The sequence below is a fragment of the Talpa occidentalis genome, unplaced genomic scaffold (assembly GCF_014898055.3).
Source record: "Talpa occidentalis isolate TD23 unplaced genomic scaffold, MPIMG_talOcc4v2.1 talOcc4.11, whole genome shotgun sequence".
NCBI classification, from domain to species: Eukaryota; Metazoa; Chordata; class Mammalia; order Eulipotyphla; family Talpidae; genus Talpa; species Talpa occidentalis.
The window spans coordinates 60,638,533-60,654,352 of record NW_023601104.1 but is presented as its reverse complement, the minus strand read 5'-3'; the positions used below and the strand labels follow the sequence as shown (position 1 = coordinate 60,654,352).

Sequence of the window (15,820 nt, the reverse complement as noted above, 5' to 3'; positions counted from 1 at the left end):
AACAACAGGTAGGTCTGGTCTAGCAGGTTGGGAGGCTTAGAAGGTTGTGAATTAGGTATTTTTTTTTTAAATATTGATTTATTTATACATGCACTGGGTACAGTCAGAAGCACGGGAGGGTGAGAGAATTCACCAGAGCCAGAGCGGGGAGCAGCGCAGGCAGAAGGACCAAAGTACACTGCTGAGGGGAGCAACAGGCCGCGGGAGAGGTCTGCGTGCCATGTGGGACCCTCCTCCGGTGGCCGGGGAGCAGCCGGGGATGGAACTGGCGCTGCAGAGGCTGCGGGCAGCTTTGCAACCAAGCGCTCAACCGCTGCGCCACCGGGGAGGTCCGTGAATTAGGTATTTAAGGATGATTATGTTGGCAGGAGATGGAAGAATTTGTTCAGAAAGCACAGGGTAGATAAGTTTTATTTGCAGGGAGGGGTGAGAGGATCTTTATTTCCAAGCCAAATTGATGAGTGCTTGCCAGTATCAGGCATAAAAACTTTAGCCTTGGGCCTCCCCGGTGGCACAGCGGTTGAGCGCTGGGTTGCGAAGCTGCCCGGGCCTCTGCGGCGCCGGTTCGATCCCCGGCTGCTCCCCGGCCATCAGAGGAGGGTCCCACATGGCGCGCAGACCTCTCCTGCCGCCCGCTGCTCCCCTCAGCAGTGTACTTCGGTCCTTCTGCCTGCTCTGCTACCCGCTCTGGCTCTGGTGAATTCTCTCACCCTCCTGCGCTTCTGACTGTATCCAGTGCTTGTATAAATAAATAAACAAATAAATAAAATAAATCTTTAAAAAAAAAAAAACTTTAGCCTTAATTACCAATAACCTACCTCTTTCCTTTCCCTCTCTTAGTGAAGCTATTAAGTACCTCACAGAAGCTCTTCAGTCCGTCAGTGAAATAGAGCTTGAAGATGCACTGGAAAAGATCATCGATGCAGTTGAAAAGCAACCCTGTAAGGACCATTTTCTGATAGCTCTGAAATTGTTTATATAGTTCTACATCTTTAGGTTTATAGACCTAAGTAGCAGGTGAGGAGTCAGTATCTGGATGTCCTAATGCTCTGAACATACCCATAGCAGCACTTCATCCTGAGGGGTAATATCAACGTCACTTTAAACCTCAGCACATCACCCAGAAATTTTCACAGTTCTTCCCCCTGGTGGATTTCCCTCCGATTCCTTATGGTCACTTTTAGGTCTCTCTATATGCCTATTATTTTCACTTATATTAGGCACTCCTAAATGTTATGTGGGGAAAAGAGTAAGTGAGCAGGGCTGACTTCCCCTTCTTGCTTTAGTCTTTCCTGAGGGATGTTTTAGTTAAATTCTTAACCTTTTATCAAATGCTTGGCCAACAAAGGAAAAATGCATCTCTCCTGGAAAGAAATGTCCAGTGTTTTAGAGCACTGAAGGATACAGGTGGGTGTGGCTTGCCCTCCTGTGTTGTATAGGTATCAGTTTCTTCAGTTTAACAGGAAGAAACATATTCTGTGAAAGAGGAGACATTGCTGTAATACCTCATTTTCACTTAAAATGGCAGAATTTTAAATATGCCTTTGCCTTTTTTTTTTTAAGATTTATTTATCTATGCCTATAAGAACAGGGGTACAGGCCAGCGGTGCGGGGGATGAGAGGATTCACCAGAGACAGAGTGGGGAGCAGAACAGGCAGATTGACTGACATGCACTGCTGAGGGGAGCTGTGGGAGACAGGAGAGGTCTGCTGTGCCATGTGGGTCACCTCCCTGGCCTGGGATCCAACTCAAGCTGCAGTGGCTGTGGACAGCTTCGTAGTGCCGACACTTAACCCCTTGCACCTTAAAAATTCCTCTATAGTTGGGCCTCCCCGGTGGCGCAGCGGTTGAGCACTGGGTTGCGAAGCTGCCCGCAGCCTCTGCAGCGCCGGTTCCATCCCCGGCTGCTCCCCGGCCACTGGAGGAGGGTCCCACATGGCGCGCAGGCCGCTCCTGCCGCCTGCTGCTCCCCTCAGCAGTGTACTTTGGTCCTTCTGCCTGCTCTGCTGCCCGCTCTGGCTCTGGTGAATTCTCTCACCCTCCCGTGCTTCTGACTGTACCCAGTGCTTGTATAAATAAATAAATCTTTAAAAAAAAAATAAAATAAAATTCCTCTATAGTAGAAAATTTAGGAAATCATTATATTTTAAAACTTAGTATATATTCATTTACGATGGCATGTGGTATTTTGTCTGAGAAGATACCTGAATGGCAAGGGAATCAGATTTGGGTTTGTGTTGCCCTCTGCCCCTTGTGACTGTGTTCTTTGGCAGGTTACTCAACCTCTCAGAGTTGTACAAGGCCATCTATGAGACATAGTCATTTTTTTTAAAGATTTATTTATTCGTGCATACAAGAACTGGGGTACAGGCCAGAGGTGCAAGGATTCACCAGAGACAGAACGGGGTACAGAACAGGCAGACTGTCTGAAATACACTGCTGAGGGGAGCAGTGGGTGAGATAGGAGAGGTCTTCCGTGCCATGTGGGTATCTTCCAGGCCGGCCGGCCAGCCAGCCAGGATCAAACCAGCGTTGCAGAGACTGCGGACAGCTTCACAGCGCTGAGCTCAACCACCTGTGCCACCAGGGAAGCCCCAAGACATAGTCATATTAACATCAATTTTCAAGGACATCTATCTAATGGAATAATGCTTCCTAAGTATTGAGCATGATGCCCCATATGGACTAAGGGCTCATTAAGTGGTAGTTGTTATTGTTACCATCATACCTGTTGAAACATAGCACATGTGATAAGATGTTATATTATTATAACATTAAACTTACGGCCTTACAGGCATGTTTGTAAACCTGAATGTGTGCTACTATACAGTATTTAGAAAAGTAAGGCATTTAGCTATGTAGGAAGATACTGCAAATGTAATTTGAATGTGGAAAATTAAGGTTATTTAAGGTATGCTTTTGTCATTGTTTTGATTTCCTTAAAAACGATGTAATGAGAATCTTAGGGTTCGTGTTTACAGATGTTTTAAGAAAAATGTTGTCTGTGGAAATAATTTTTATGCCTCCTTAAAATTTGACTTTGAAATTCTCTTTTCAGTGTCATCAAACATGATTGAACGATCAGTAGTGGAAGCAGCAGTCCAAGAATGCAGTCAGTCTGTAGATGAAACTATGTATGTGGCTGAAGCAATCCCCTGCCCCCTGCTGGAGGGGTTATATAGTGCTTATTTTAGAGTATTTTCTTACTAAGTATCTTCTTAATTTATTTTTCTTAAAAGTTATTTTCTTAATAATTAGTGGTCTTGGGGGAAAAACATCTGGGAAAATATAAAGAGACAGTTTTACCTTTAATGGTTTTTTCCTATTTGGGGCATAATTGAAAGGAATCATTGTACTTATTTTTGGTTAGTAGTTTTATTCTTTTCCCTGTCAGAATTTATTAAAGTTGCTAAAAGAGAGAGGGAGAGAGAGAGACAGACAGAGAAATTGAGGAATTTAAATTTTATCTTTGCATAATTTTTTGCAATACTGGAATATGTGACATGCTCCTACAGCTATCAATAGAATTCAAAATGTTTGTATCAAAACATGAGGATTCTGATCCTAAAATAGGAATTAGTTATCCATTGTTTCTGTCAAGCTGTTTATATACTACACTCAGCCAGTATTGAGGTCCAGTGGGGACTAAAGGGTAAATAATCTTTGCAACTACAGATGTCAGTCATCATATCAGCAAAAAAAAGACTCTCATTTTTGTAGTGAAGAAATGGCATTACAAGTTAATAACTTGTCAAGATTGAGCCACCAAAAGTTGGTAGAGCTGTGCCTGGATTCCAGGTTTTCAAGCCCCCCGCTTCTCTGTAACTCTGTACTTAGTGCTACCTCCTAGGTAGCATGAACTTGTTTTGACTGTTTGCAATTCGGGAGATAAACAATTTGGGAGATAATTATGGAATTTTTTAAGTTGAAACATTTATGCAGTAATGCTGTGAATTTTTTTAAAACCTTTTAAACATGGTTATTTTATTAATAATGTCTGCAAGTAAATGATTTCCTTCTCTAACACTGTAAGTATCAAGAATATAGCCAGAATCTTGGGGATTCTTCTATTTTACATATTTTTCTGGGACACTTTTGCATAATATTTTGGGTTTTAAAAATTATTGGAGATGAATCATAGTCTTTAATAATGTGATTCACAAAAGTAGTACATATGGGGAGAGATTTCTTTAAGATGTCACTTTTAATTAGTATTCTTTTCAACAAATGACATTTTTAATTAGAAATTAACTTGATTAATTTTTTTGTTTGTTTGCAACTATTAGCAATGCCTTCTTATCTCTTGAAAGGAAAATTTTACCCCCATATTATGGCACTGTAAGAAATTATATGCATGACCTGTGGATAGTATGCGTGTATAAGATTATAATGCAAGTTTTCATGTTCACCTAAAGTACTTGTGTTTTAGTAAGTCAAGTTTGTGTTTTTGTGGGATGTTTTTCAGAGAACATATTTTCAATATCATTGGAGCCTTTGATATTCCACGCTTTGTGTACAATTCAGAAAGAAAAAAATTTCTCCCGTAAGTATACCAACTTGATTTTAAGCTAATTTCACATATGCATTAAAAATTTTATTCCAATTGTAATGAGAAATAATCAGTATACATACTCCAAGTTCAAAACATATAGCAAGGTAGTTAGATTTACATATATTGTGAAATGCAGAAGTGCTATTTCTTTTTCAGAGAATATAGTATGTTTTGTTTTTACCCTGCCATTCCTTATTATGATAGTCATAAGTGGGCATTTTTTCCCCCAGTCTTTCAATGACCAACCACCCTGCACCAAGTTTATTTGGAACAGCCCGAGATAAAGCAGAGTTATTTCGTGAACGATACACCATTTTGCACCAGGTTAGTTGAGAGACAATAAAGAAATTGTTTCAGCTCAGGTAAGACATTGTTGAGATCAAAATCTCCAGCCCAGAATTTCATGAATCCCCGTAGGCACTAACGTTCTTGTAGAGCATTGTGATCGTAAACTTTATGCAACTTTTCACAAGCTTGATACTCATTCTTCCCTTTACAGAAGGAAGACAGCAAAATATGGTGAAAATGCAGTTTGGTCTTCTATCTTCAACTTGTAAAATCTCCAAACTCAACCAATTGCTCAATTTTTTTTCTTTTTCCCAGAATGAAGCTAGACCTGCAACTGTTAAAAGACTAGCAATAACTAGGAATTGGTTGCCTTTTTGTAGAGGAGGGTGGGACACTAACCTTCCTTAAATAGGTGGTCCCGTAGTAGGGGAGGGATGGTTCTCCAAATAGATACCCCAAGTAATCTCTTACCTTGTCTGACATTCTGTCTTGTGCAGCTCATGTTCCAGCTGTACTAAACTGCATCTCACTTCCTAAACACTTTTTTATCACGTTTTATCTTTTTCTTGTTTCAGCCTCCTTTTGTTTCTAAACCAAAGCAAAATCCAGTTGTCTTTTTTTTTTTTTTTTTTTTTTTTCCCAAAGATCTTATTTATTTATACAAGAGCTGAGGTATAGACCGGAGGCACGGGAGGGTGAGAGGATTCACAGACACAGAGAGGGCAGCAGAACAGGACCAAGGGCAGTGCTGAGGGGAGCAGCAGGCAAGGTAGGAGAGGTCTGCCGAGCCGTGTGGGTGTCTCCCTGCCGGCTGGGAATCTAACCTGCACTGCAGAGGCTGAGGACAGCTTCGCAGCACTGCCCTCAACCTGCTGCGCCACCAGGGAGACCCAGCCTCCTTTTGTTTCTTACATCAAAGTCTTATTTACCATTTAGGATCTCATTGAATGGTCCCTTTGCCCAGGGTCCTTTATTATTTGTGGCCTGGTAACACTTCTCACTAGCACTTGTGCTCCAAGGATGACAACTTGGTTTGTTATATCCTCAGCCCACATTATGCTGCTGCCAGGTACACAATAGGTCTTTGTTTAAATTTTTTTTTCATTTTCAAAATTACATTTCTAGATACCTTTACATTAAATTATGTGGATTTTCAAAGTTGTTGAGACTATATAATATTAACATTAGTTTAAGGACTAAGTATTAAATCAGAGTACTAATATATCTTCCATTTAAATATCTGCTTTAGTAATTCATATGAATCTTTCTTTTTTATAGCGGACACACAGACATGAATTATTTACTCCTCCAGTGATAGGTTCTCACCCTGATGAAAGTGGAAACAAATTCCAGGTTAGAACTTATCCTAATTATTTGAAGATGTAACTATATAAAGTTAAAATTTATTGCCTAATTCTAATTAATTGAACTTTTTATTATTTACTTATTTAGTATAGAGTTGCTGGGGTGTAGGCCAGAGGTGTAGTCAGTGAGAGGATTCACCAGAGGCAGCAGAACAGGCAGATTTACTGAAATACACTGCTAAGGGGAGCAGTGGATGAGACAAAAGAGGTCTTCTGTGCCATATGTGGTAACTTAGTTCCCTGGCCAGGGATTGAACTCAGGCAGCAGCAGTGATAGCGATGAGACTTAACCCTAGGACACCAGGGAGGCCCTAATTTATTGAATTTTAAATGAAAACTAACCACTGACTCATTTTACTGTTTATTTAGCTTACTGACCTGTGCATGTCCACTGTTGATAAGGTCCATGCCCTGGGTTCTACAAACTTAGCAATAAATGTTCTTATCATTATATAAAATAATATGTATGAAATATCAGTCACTGGTTAGGTTTGAATTGACATGGTCAACATTTTTTTTAGAATGTTTCTTTTTGTAAAATTCTTCCAAGCCATGATAGAATTGCTATTTTAGGCTTGTGTAGAACAAAATTATAATTTCTAAGTTTATTTCATTTTTGACCAGAAAGTAGATGTAAACACTAAAATATGTACTCAAAATTTACTTTTAAAGGCTTATTTTCTAAAAAGAAGCTAGTTTCAATCTCTAAGAATTATTTTTTTTTTTATTATAGCTTAAAACAATAGAAACCTTATTGGGCAGTACAACCAAAATTGGAGATGTGATTGTTCTTGGAATGATAACTCAGTTAAAGGAGGTAAGTTAAACTTAACATCAAACTTTTATTTCACCCTTCCGATTGATGAAATGTTGGGTACATATAGCATTTCTACCAAAGGAACAGGAACATATTCTTCATTGAAGGCCCCTTCCTCAGTCCTAAGTCACCTTTTCATCTCTATTCTTTTCCCTGAGTTGACATCAGGAAGGAACACCTTATACAGACAAGTAGTTTGTATAGCCTGGGATTATTCCACCAGTGACCTGTGGTTTATCTGAGAGTACTGACTTTCTGAACAAGAAAAGTTGCAAACCACCTCCTGGTCCATTGGAGATACTCTTTACTCTCTTATATGAAGATGCCTGGAGGGGCACTTTTTTGGCAGCCAGCAAGTGTCTCTCTTGCCATCTTTTTGTCTCTAGCAGTCATTTCCTGAGTACCTATGAGGAGTCTGAGTCCAAATTTAGTAATTAGTCTGAAGTCATCAGGCTAGTAAATGAGAAGACATAGACAAGGAATTGCTGCTTTAAAAAAAATTCACTGTACTCTACTACATTCTGTTGTCACAATCATCAATATTTCAGTTATTTTTGTCATAGTATTAATTTTTACACAAAGGTGGGTATGTTTCCTTTGATTTTTTTTTTTTTAGGGCAAATTTTATCTGGAAGACCCTACAGGAACAGTACAACTGGATCTTAGTAAAGCTATATCCTTTACTTTTTAAAAAATATGTACATGATTGGGGAAATGGTTATATCATTCTCAAATATAACTGTTTGAGTTTCCATTATAACTTCTATCTAGCAGTGGTATAGGGATTTAGAGCCATAGTTCTAATAGGGGCAACTTTAATTTCCCCTGGAGATTCTGGAGAATCTAGGCAAATCATTATGGAAGTTTATTATAATATGCTAAGAATGATCTATACTCTCACTATTACCAGACTATGCCTTAGAATCAGACATGGGGACATTTAATCGTAAAACTTTTAAACGATGGTCTATTCACAGTTTCAAATGTGAACAGATTTGTTATTTAGAGTCCTGTTGGGCCCAAAATGTACATTGACTTTCACTGTCTCAGTCATGGAACTAGATTATTTCTCTTAACTGTTGTGTACCAGTTCCATAGTGGTTTATATACAGAGTCATGCTTTGTCTTAGCAGAAGGTAAGTCAGTATATTTTTTTCCCATTTCACCTCATTATTTGATGCTAAAATCATTTTGACATTGATTAAAATGTCAATGTGATATAATTTGGGAGAACCTTCACTATGAGAGCATATTTTTGACAATATAAGTAACTTGCTCTGCTAAAGAGCATGGGTTTTCTTAAGGGGGGGGTGATGAAATATTCTGAAATTAGTGTTGCACAAATTGTGAATATACTCAAAAACCATGAATTGTACATTTTTTTTTAAGATTTTTTTAAAATTATGCATATAAGAACTGGGGTGTAGGCCAGAGGTGCTGGGGGATGAGAGGATTCACTAGAGACAGTGGGGAGCAGATCTGCTAAAATACACTGCTGAGGGGCGCAGTGGGCGAGATAGGAGAGGTCTGCTGCACCATGTGGGTTAGCTCCCTGGCTGGGATTGAACACAGTTGTCAGTGGTTGGCGATAGCTTGATAGTACTGAGAATTTAACTCCTGCACCACCAGAGAGGCCCAGAATTGTACATTTTTGAAGGGTAAATTGGATGGTATTTGAATTGTATCACAATAAAGTTGAAAAAATAAACAACCCAGATTTTACTTAGGGTCATAAAATGAAATATTTCCCTATCTGTATTCCTTATCTCTCTGTACTCTAACGCATACTGTGAAATTAAAAAGTGAAGTTTCACTTGTGAACGTACTTCTTTTTATTATTTTTTCATTTCTGGATCTGAAGCTGTTATGTAGCTCAGTGGAATTGATTTCTTAGGCATTAACTTCTATAGTTAGTTGACAAGGACTGAAACAGTAGCCTAGTGTTACTGTTTTGTGTTCTTTTTGTGTTCTGTAGTTTTGCCCTTTCAAGCAAGATAAAAGTGATATGCTACTTATCTTTTTTCAGGTTGGTTTGAAGATCAAATATTTCATGTCAATGCCTTTGGATTTCCACCCACTGAACCCTCTAGTACTACCAGGTATAAGAACATTTGACTTAAATTTCGTAAGAATTTTGTAATATGGGCAATAATAAATGTAAAGTATATCTGTCATAGCTTACTTACAACAAGACTGTAGTCTTTGTGTCAGCATTCAAAGAGTAATGGAAAATGAGAGTTAGGCTAGACTTCATATGTAACAGAAAACTAGAAGATTGACTCCAGGTTACTTGTAATAGCATCTCTGTACTATGACTTTAACAGGGAAAGATATTCAATCTGCCTGTCTTACTTTATCTGTATTGTCAAAAAGAATATAGATCTGTGTATTAATGCATTAAAGTTGATGTTAGAGTCAGTTCTTGTTATAGTTGTTACGTTCTAGAACATTATTGTAAATACTGCATTAGGGAACACTGAACCATATATATACCTGTCTCTCATATATTATCATCTTAAATCCTTAAAAAAAATAAACTCAGCCTAGTATATTCTAGTTTTCTTTATTTCACAAAAGAGTAAACATTAGGCTCAAAAGTATGAAGAATGACTGTCCCACTAATGGGTACCAGTGCTAGATTTGCAAACTTGCCAGGAGTCTCAGTGACTCAGCTTCTCGCATTGTTCCCAGGCAGCTCCTGCTTTGTCTCTCTCCACATGATGTTGAAACTGGAAGGCAGACTGTCTTCTGCCTTCCTGCTCAGCAAGTTTCTGCTCAGCTGATTGCCTGTGGGGCTTACACATCTTTCCCTGTTCTCTGCATGTCTGCAATGACCACTAAAGCACTCTGAATATTGCTTTTGGGGTAACATAGAAATCTGTGGATATTGAGAATCATATACATATTTATTTACATTCATATTTGTTTATAAAATATCTTTAATAGTTTTTATATATGTTTGGAATCATAGGTTATACTCCCTTTTTGTGCCTTTATGTTTTCTAATTTGTTTTTGCAATTACAAAAAACAAGCTGAGTCACTCAACTACTTTTCTTTCTTTTTTTTTTTTTTTGTGGGACCCTTGCCGGCAGTCGGGGAACGAACCAGTGCTGCAGAGGCTGCTGGCAGCCTCGCAGCCCAGCGCTCAACCGCTGAGCCACCAGGGGAGGCCCCACTCAACTACTTTTCTAATGCAGCATGACTGAAGTCAGAAATCTTGGGAACAAAACACATTTCTGCTCCCAACAAATTTGTGACTTCCAACAAATTATTCAACCCCCTTTAACTCTCCTCAAATGATAGTCCCATACCTACTGTACCAGGGCTAAGAGAGTAATGTGCAGAAAGTCCTCAGCGCACAGGGTTTGCTTTGTAAGCACTCATGTGTGGAAGCTGTCATTCTTCATGTTGCCACCAACAGCGTGGCATTTTCAAAAGTATGATTTTACTGCTATAACCCTGTAGTTATGAAAGGAATGCAGTAGTTAATATAATTGTATGGCAACTTCATTAAGTATATACCTGAACATAAACCTCAGCATCACAGAAAGAAATCTGTCTCCAACAGAATATAGGATAGAAGGTAATAATTGTCTTATAATTACTAGGGCATACTATGGAAATATTAATTTTTTTGGAGGACCTTCTAATACGTCTGTGAAGACTTCTACAAAACTGAAACAACTAGAAGATGAGAATAAAGATGCTATGTTTGTGTTTATATCTGATGTTTGGTTGGACCGAGTAGAAGTACTAGAAAAACTTCACACCATGTTTTCTGGTAGGTTATCATTTTTTCTATTGTTTTTTGAATCCTTACAAGGATTTATGTCTTAAAATTCAATTCTTTTGAAAAGTGTATCTTTTTGAGTATTTTCTCTAATGTTGATTCAGCAGTAAGATTTTTTTTAGCAGTAAGATAGTTTAAATAAAAGTTCATCTTAAAGACAAATATTTACATTTGAAAAAAGTGTGCATGTATGTGTCTGTGTGTTTATAAATAAGATTATTACTAAGTATACTATTAGAGTGGATAAGAACTTGGGTCTTTGCCGTCTAATAGAGTCTTTGTAAGTTATAGCATCATAATCTCTCCATTTATAGGGATGTTGTGAGGATTAATTAAGTTATTGCTGGACATGGCACATAACTACTAAAATGAGAGCTAGTATTACTATTGTTTGTTTTATAATAAGGTAACATTAAAATAGTAAGTTTGTATTATTAAAAACTCATGGTTAAGGGAGTTTTGACTTCATTTCTAGATGTTTATTCTTTTATTTTTAGGTTACTCACCAGCACCTCCAACCTGCTTTATACTGTGTGGTAATTTCTCATCTGCACCATATGGAAAAAATCAAGTTAAGGCTTTGAAAGGTATTAGTATCTATTTAATAAGTGTTTCTATATTGATATGAACTAAAATGCTAAAAAAATTAAATATAAAAAAAGTTTTAATTTCTTTCAAAAGATGTAGAGTTATAGGTAATCAAATGTAAGCTGATTTTATATGCAATATATGCAAAATAAATTTAATATTCCTTTAAAATTATAGATTCCCTAAAATCTTTGGCAGACATAATATGTGAATATCCAAGTATTCACCAAAGGTAATGATTTCTACTGCTATATTTTTTATTTAAACAGTGTGTAAAAAAAATTAAAAATGAATCCTACCTTATAGGTTTGCCAATGATTATCAAGAAATGAATGGAAGAAAAGCTTGGGGAAATTAGCATAGTTAAGAGATAAAATTGTCCTCATGTCACGATAGTGTTTGTTATACTGTACTAGAGATATATAGTGAAAGTATTAAAAGGAACAGTGACAATCTCAACCATGTTTTTAACTTTTTTTTTTTTAAAGATTTATTTATTTATGCATACAAGAACTGTGGTGTAAGCCAGAGGTACAGGGGGTGAGAGGATTCACCAGAGAGTGAGAAGCAGAACAGGCAGATTTACTGAAATACACTGCTGTGGGGAGCAGCAGGTCAGGCAGGAGAGGTCTGCTGTGCCATGTGGGTTGCTCTCTGGCTAGCTGGGGATCAAACTTGTGCTGCAGTGTCTGGTGATAGCTTGATAGCACTGTCTTTAACCCCTGCGCCACCTGAGAGGCCCCATGTTTTTAACTTCTTAGTGCATTACTCTAAGGTTTGAGAGCAGCACTCTTCAATATGATGGTCACCAGCCACATGTGTCTCTTTAAATTTAAGATATTTAAAGTTAAATAAAATTTAATGCTCAGTCCATGACTCACACTAGAAAGTTCAAGCACTGTATGTGTGGACAGTGCAGACACAGAACATGTCCCTCACAAAAAGACTTACTGGAAAGTGTTGGGGACTTTTAATAGTTCATTTACTAAAATGAATTACAAATTTTAAACTTAAAAAACATGATGAATTCAAGGCTATAAATAGTTTTTAGATGGGGTCATGTTGCAATATTTTTGTAATAGTTATTTTGAATTTTGCTACAGCAGTCGTTTTGTGTTTGTACCTGGCCCAGAGGATCCTGGATTTGGTTCTATCCTACCGAGGTAAGATTTATTTCAAATTTGACAACAGTATAGGATATTTGTTAAATTTGAAATATATATTTAATCGCATAAATTGCTTTTGTAGGCCACCACTTGCTGAATGCATCACTAATGAATTCAAACAACGAGTACCATTTTCAGTTTTTACTACGAATCCCTGCAGGTAAACATTAGTGTTTTATTTTATGCCTATTCCTCTTTGATTTAAAAATTAGCTTGAGTCTTAAACTTTATCTCTCAATTTTGACTATATTGGGATAACTAATAAAAAGATTTCAAGTTTTTTAAAACTGAAAATATTTAACTATATTTAAATAATGTCCTAATATTGAAGTTAGAAACTTAAATGCAGATTTTAAAACAGATACTCTCATTACACATCCTTTAAGAAAAGTTACAATGGGAATGAAAAGGTCATACCTTTACTCTGTTGTGGTACTCACTATAATCATAGGGCTCCTCCTGGGAGAACACCCCTAGTCCTTGGTGTTCTTTCTTTTCTGCCTACATTCACCCCTTGGTGACCTTAGCTAGTCCCATGCTTTATATACCGCCTATGTATTGACAACTTCACATTTGTATCTCCAGCTCAGATCTTTTTTTTTTTTTTTTAAAGATTTATTTATTTATACAAGCACTGGGGTACAGGCCAGAGGTGCAGGAGGGTGAGAGAATTCACTAGAGACAGCAGGGAGCAGAACAGGCAGAAGTACCAAAGTACACTGCTGAGGGGAGCAGCAGGCGAGACAGGAGAGGTCTATCTCGCCATGTGGGAATCTCCCTGGCCACCAGGAATTGAACCAGCGCTACAGAGGCTACGGACAGCTTCACAGCGCTGCACTCAACCTGCTGCGCCACCAGGGAGGCCCCTCCAGCTCAGATCTTTTGCCTGAATTCCAGACTCACATATCCAATGGTCTATGCATCACCTGCCCTTGGATGTGTGATAGACAACTTGAAACTGAACTTCTGACCTCCCCCTCCATCCCTTACCTATTCTGTAGACGTCCTCAATTTTAGTTTGTGGCTCCTTTATCATTCTAGCTGCTCAAGCCAAAAACTTTGGGGTTTTCCTAACCTGCAGGTTTTCAAGCAGTACTTCAATATATCCAGAATCTGGCCACCTCTCTACACCCCTACTTCTATGAGTCTCTACCATCTTCTTTATCCTGGATCACTGTAAAAGCCTCTTAATTGATCTCTTGCTTCTACCCCTTCCCCTTTATAGTCTGTTCTTAATGTTGTCAGTGTGATCCTTTAAAACAAGGTGTCACAGAGGCCTCCCCAGTGGCCCAGCGGTTGAGCGATGGGCTGCAAAGCTGCCCGCAGCCTCTGTAGCACTGGTTCGATCCCCGGCCACCGGGCAGGGTCCCACATGGCACGCAGACCTCTCCTGCCGCCCACTGCTCCCCTCAGCAGTGTACTTCGTCAGTCTGCCTGTTCTGCTCTCCGCTCTGGCTCTGGTGAATTCTCTCGCCCTCCCACGCTTCTGACTGTACCCGGTGCTTTTATAAATAAATAAATAAATCTTTAAAAAAAAGAATTTACCAGGGTGTCACATCTCCTTACTGATCCTGTCATTTGGAAACAGCCCATATCATTTCTGTCCAAGTTCTGGCATGACCTGACTCTATTCCCTCTTATTTCCTCTCCTTCTACTTCCACCTCCTTTATTTATTCCAACCACTCAACCACTTTCTCTTCCTCAAATACACCACGCATGCTCCAGCCTAGGGCCTCTCCCATCTGTTCCCTCTGCTTGAGTCTGTGAAGTTCCTCTGTATATCTGCTTGACTCTCACCTCCAAGTTTGTGCTCAGATCACACTTCATGATGAGCCTCCCATCATCCTATTTAATACTTAATTTAGCCTTCTAGACCTCTGCCCACAAGTTGATCCCTGTTAATCTTTTTCCTTCTTCCCATTTAATCAACTGTAAACGTATTATATAATTGTCTTACAATTTTCTCTGCCTACCATCTCCCCACTAGAATGCAGAAGTTTTGAGATCTTTTTGTTTTGTTCATTCATCCCTAGAATAGTGCTGGACACATACTTAGAGTTTATTAAATTACTGTGAAATGAATGGTTCAGTAGATAAATTCTGGTCAAATTTTTGCTGAAGTAACAAAAATTGGGAATGACTTTGTATTATAAAATATCTTACTTTCGGGCCAGAAAAATACCGGATGGTCTCACTCATAGCAGGAATCTAGAAAACTTAAATAAGGGACCAGGAAAATGAATAACTATAAGAAAGTGAAAATCACAATCAGCAAAAACTATGAACCAGAGACACTCTATGGGGGGTGGAGGGCGGGGAGGGGAGTGATTGGGGTCAAAATAAGGGGGTTGCAATTGTATGGGGAACATAAAAATAAAATTTATTTAAAAAAAATCTTTCAAAATTATCTCAGTTTTTTATAAGGAAGTTGAATTCAACTACTGTTTTCATTTCAGAATTCAGTATTGTACACAAGAAATTATTGTCTTTCGTGAAGACTTGGTGAATAAAATGTGCAGGAACTGTGTCCGTTTTCCTAGTAGAAACTGGGATATTCCTAATCATGTAAGCCACGTTTTCTTACTTAAAGTATCTCACGTTTAAAAAAAAAAAGTATTTCACATATTGCATTATATAAAATTTTGTTATGCCACTTGAAAATTTGCCCTTTTTAAATGTTTATTTATGGTTTAAAATAACTTGAATTACTTTTGTCCATAAGTTAATTTACTACATCAGTGTTTTTCAACTTTGAAGTATCCTGTATGAGGCAGAAGAAAGTCCAGAACAGCTGAAATTTCTTTGAAGCTTCCTGTTTTGCCTTTAAAATGCACAAATATCACATTATACTTCACAATATAGCTATGCTTGTTTTAATAAATGTTAGTATCTATATTTTTCTTCCAATAATAACAGATTTAAAGTAATACATTTACATAAGGAATGTCAAATAAGTTCTAAATTGTATATTTAGCCACCTTCATAAAAATACTTTGAGGACAGGTGCAGCCACAGATTTTGACTACAGGATTATTTCTTTGCCCATTCTCTCTCATTCCTGAATAACCTTTTTCAGCTGTGGTTTTTAAAAGTAGAATTTATCCTCCTCATATTCTGTTCACTATTCTTTAGACAAGATTTGCTGCCCAGTGGTCAGATCCAGTGTTCACTTAATTCAAAACATTCTGTCATAAAGGTTCTCAGGAAGTCTTTTATGTCTTTTACATCTTCATCCTCCTATGTTGTATCATC

At 38.0% G+C, this 15,820-nt stretch overlaps 1 protein-coding gene across 4 annotated transcripts in view; it reads left to right on the top strand.

Annotated features, from left to right (window-relative positions):
* The window catches only part of POLE2 (DNA polymerase epsilon 2, accessory subunit), a 68,759-nt gene that overhangs the window by 47,905 nt on the left and 5,034 nt on the right, over window positions 1–15,820 (top strand). For 3 of the 4 annotated variants that reach the window (XM_054690246.1, XM_037503283.2, XM_037503285.2), the window contains exons 2-16: window positions 841–941; window positions 3,060–3,135; window positions 4,467–4,544; window positions 4,784–4,877; window positions 6,120–6,194; window positions 6,939–7,022; window positions 7,639–7,695; window positions 8,110–8,158; window positions 9,049–9,121; window positions 10,632–10,804; window positions 11,311–11,400; window positions 11,579–11,633; window positions 12,505–12,564; window positions 12,650–12,727; window positions 15,025–15,133. In XM_054690246.1, the coding sequence (XP_054546221.1) occupies window positions 3,071–3,135; window positions 4,467–4,544; window positions 4,784–4,877; window positions 6,120–6,194; window positions 6,939–7,022; window positions 7,639–7,695; window positions 8,110–8,158; window positions 9,049–9,121; window positions 10,632–10,804; window positions 11,311–11,400; window positions 11,579–11,633; window positions 12,505–12,564; window positions 12,650–12,727; window positions 15,025–15,133 (1,140 nt within the window). In that variant the 5' untranslated portion in view covers window positions 841–941; window positions 3,060–3,070. The remainder of the gene's footprint in view (window positions 1–840; window positions 942–3,059; window positions 3,136–4,466; window positions 4,545–4,783; window positions 4,878–6,119; window positions 6,195–6,938; window positions 7,023–7,638; window positions 7,696–8,109; window positions 8,159–9,048; window positions 9,122–10,631; window positions 10,805–11,310; window positions 11,401–11,578; window positions 11,634–12,504; window positions 12,565–12,649; window positions 12,728–15,024; window positions 15,134–15,820) is intronic. The other variant, XM_037503284.2, reaches the window with a different exon arrangement.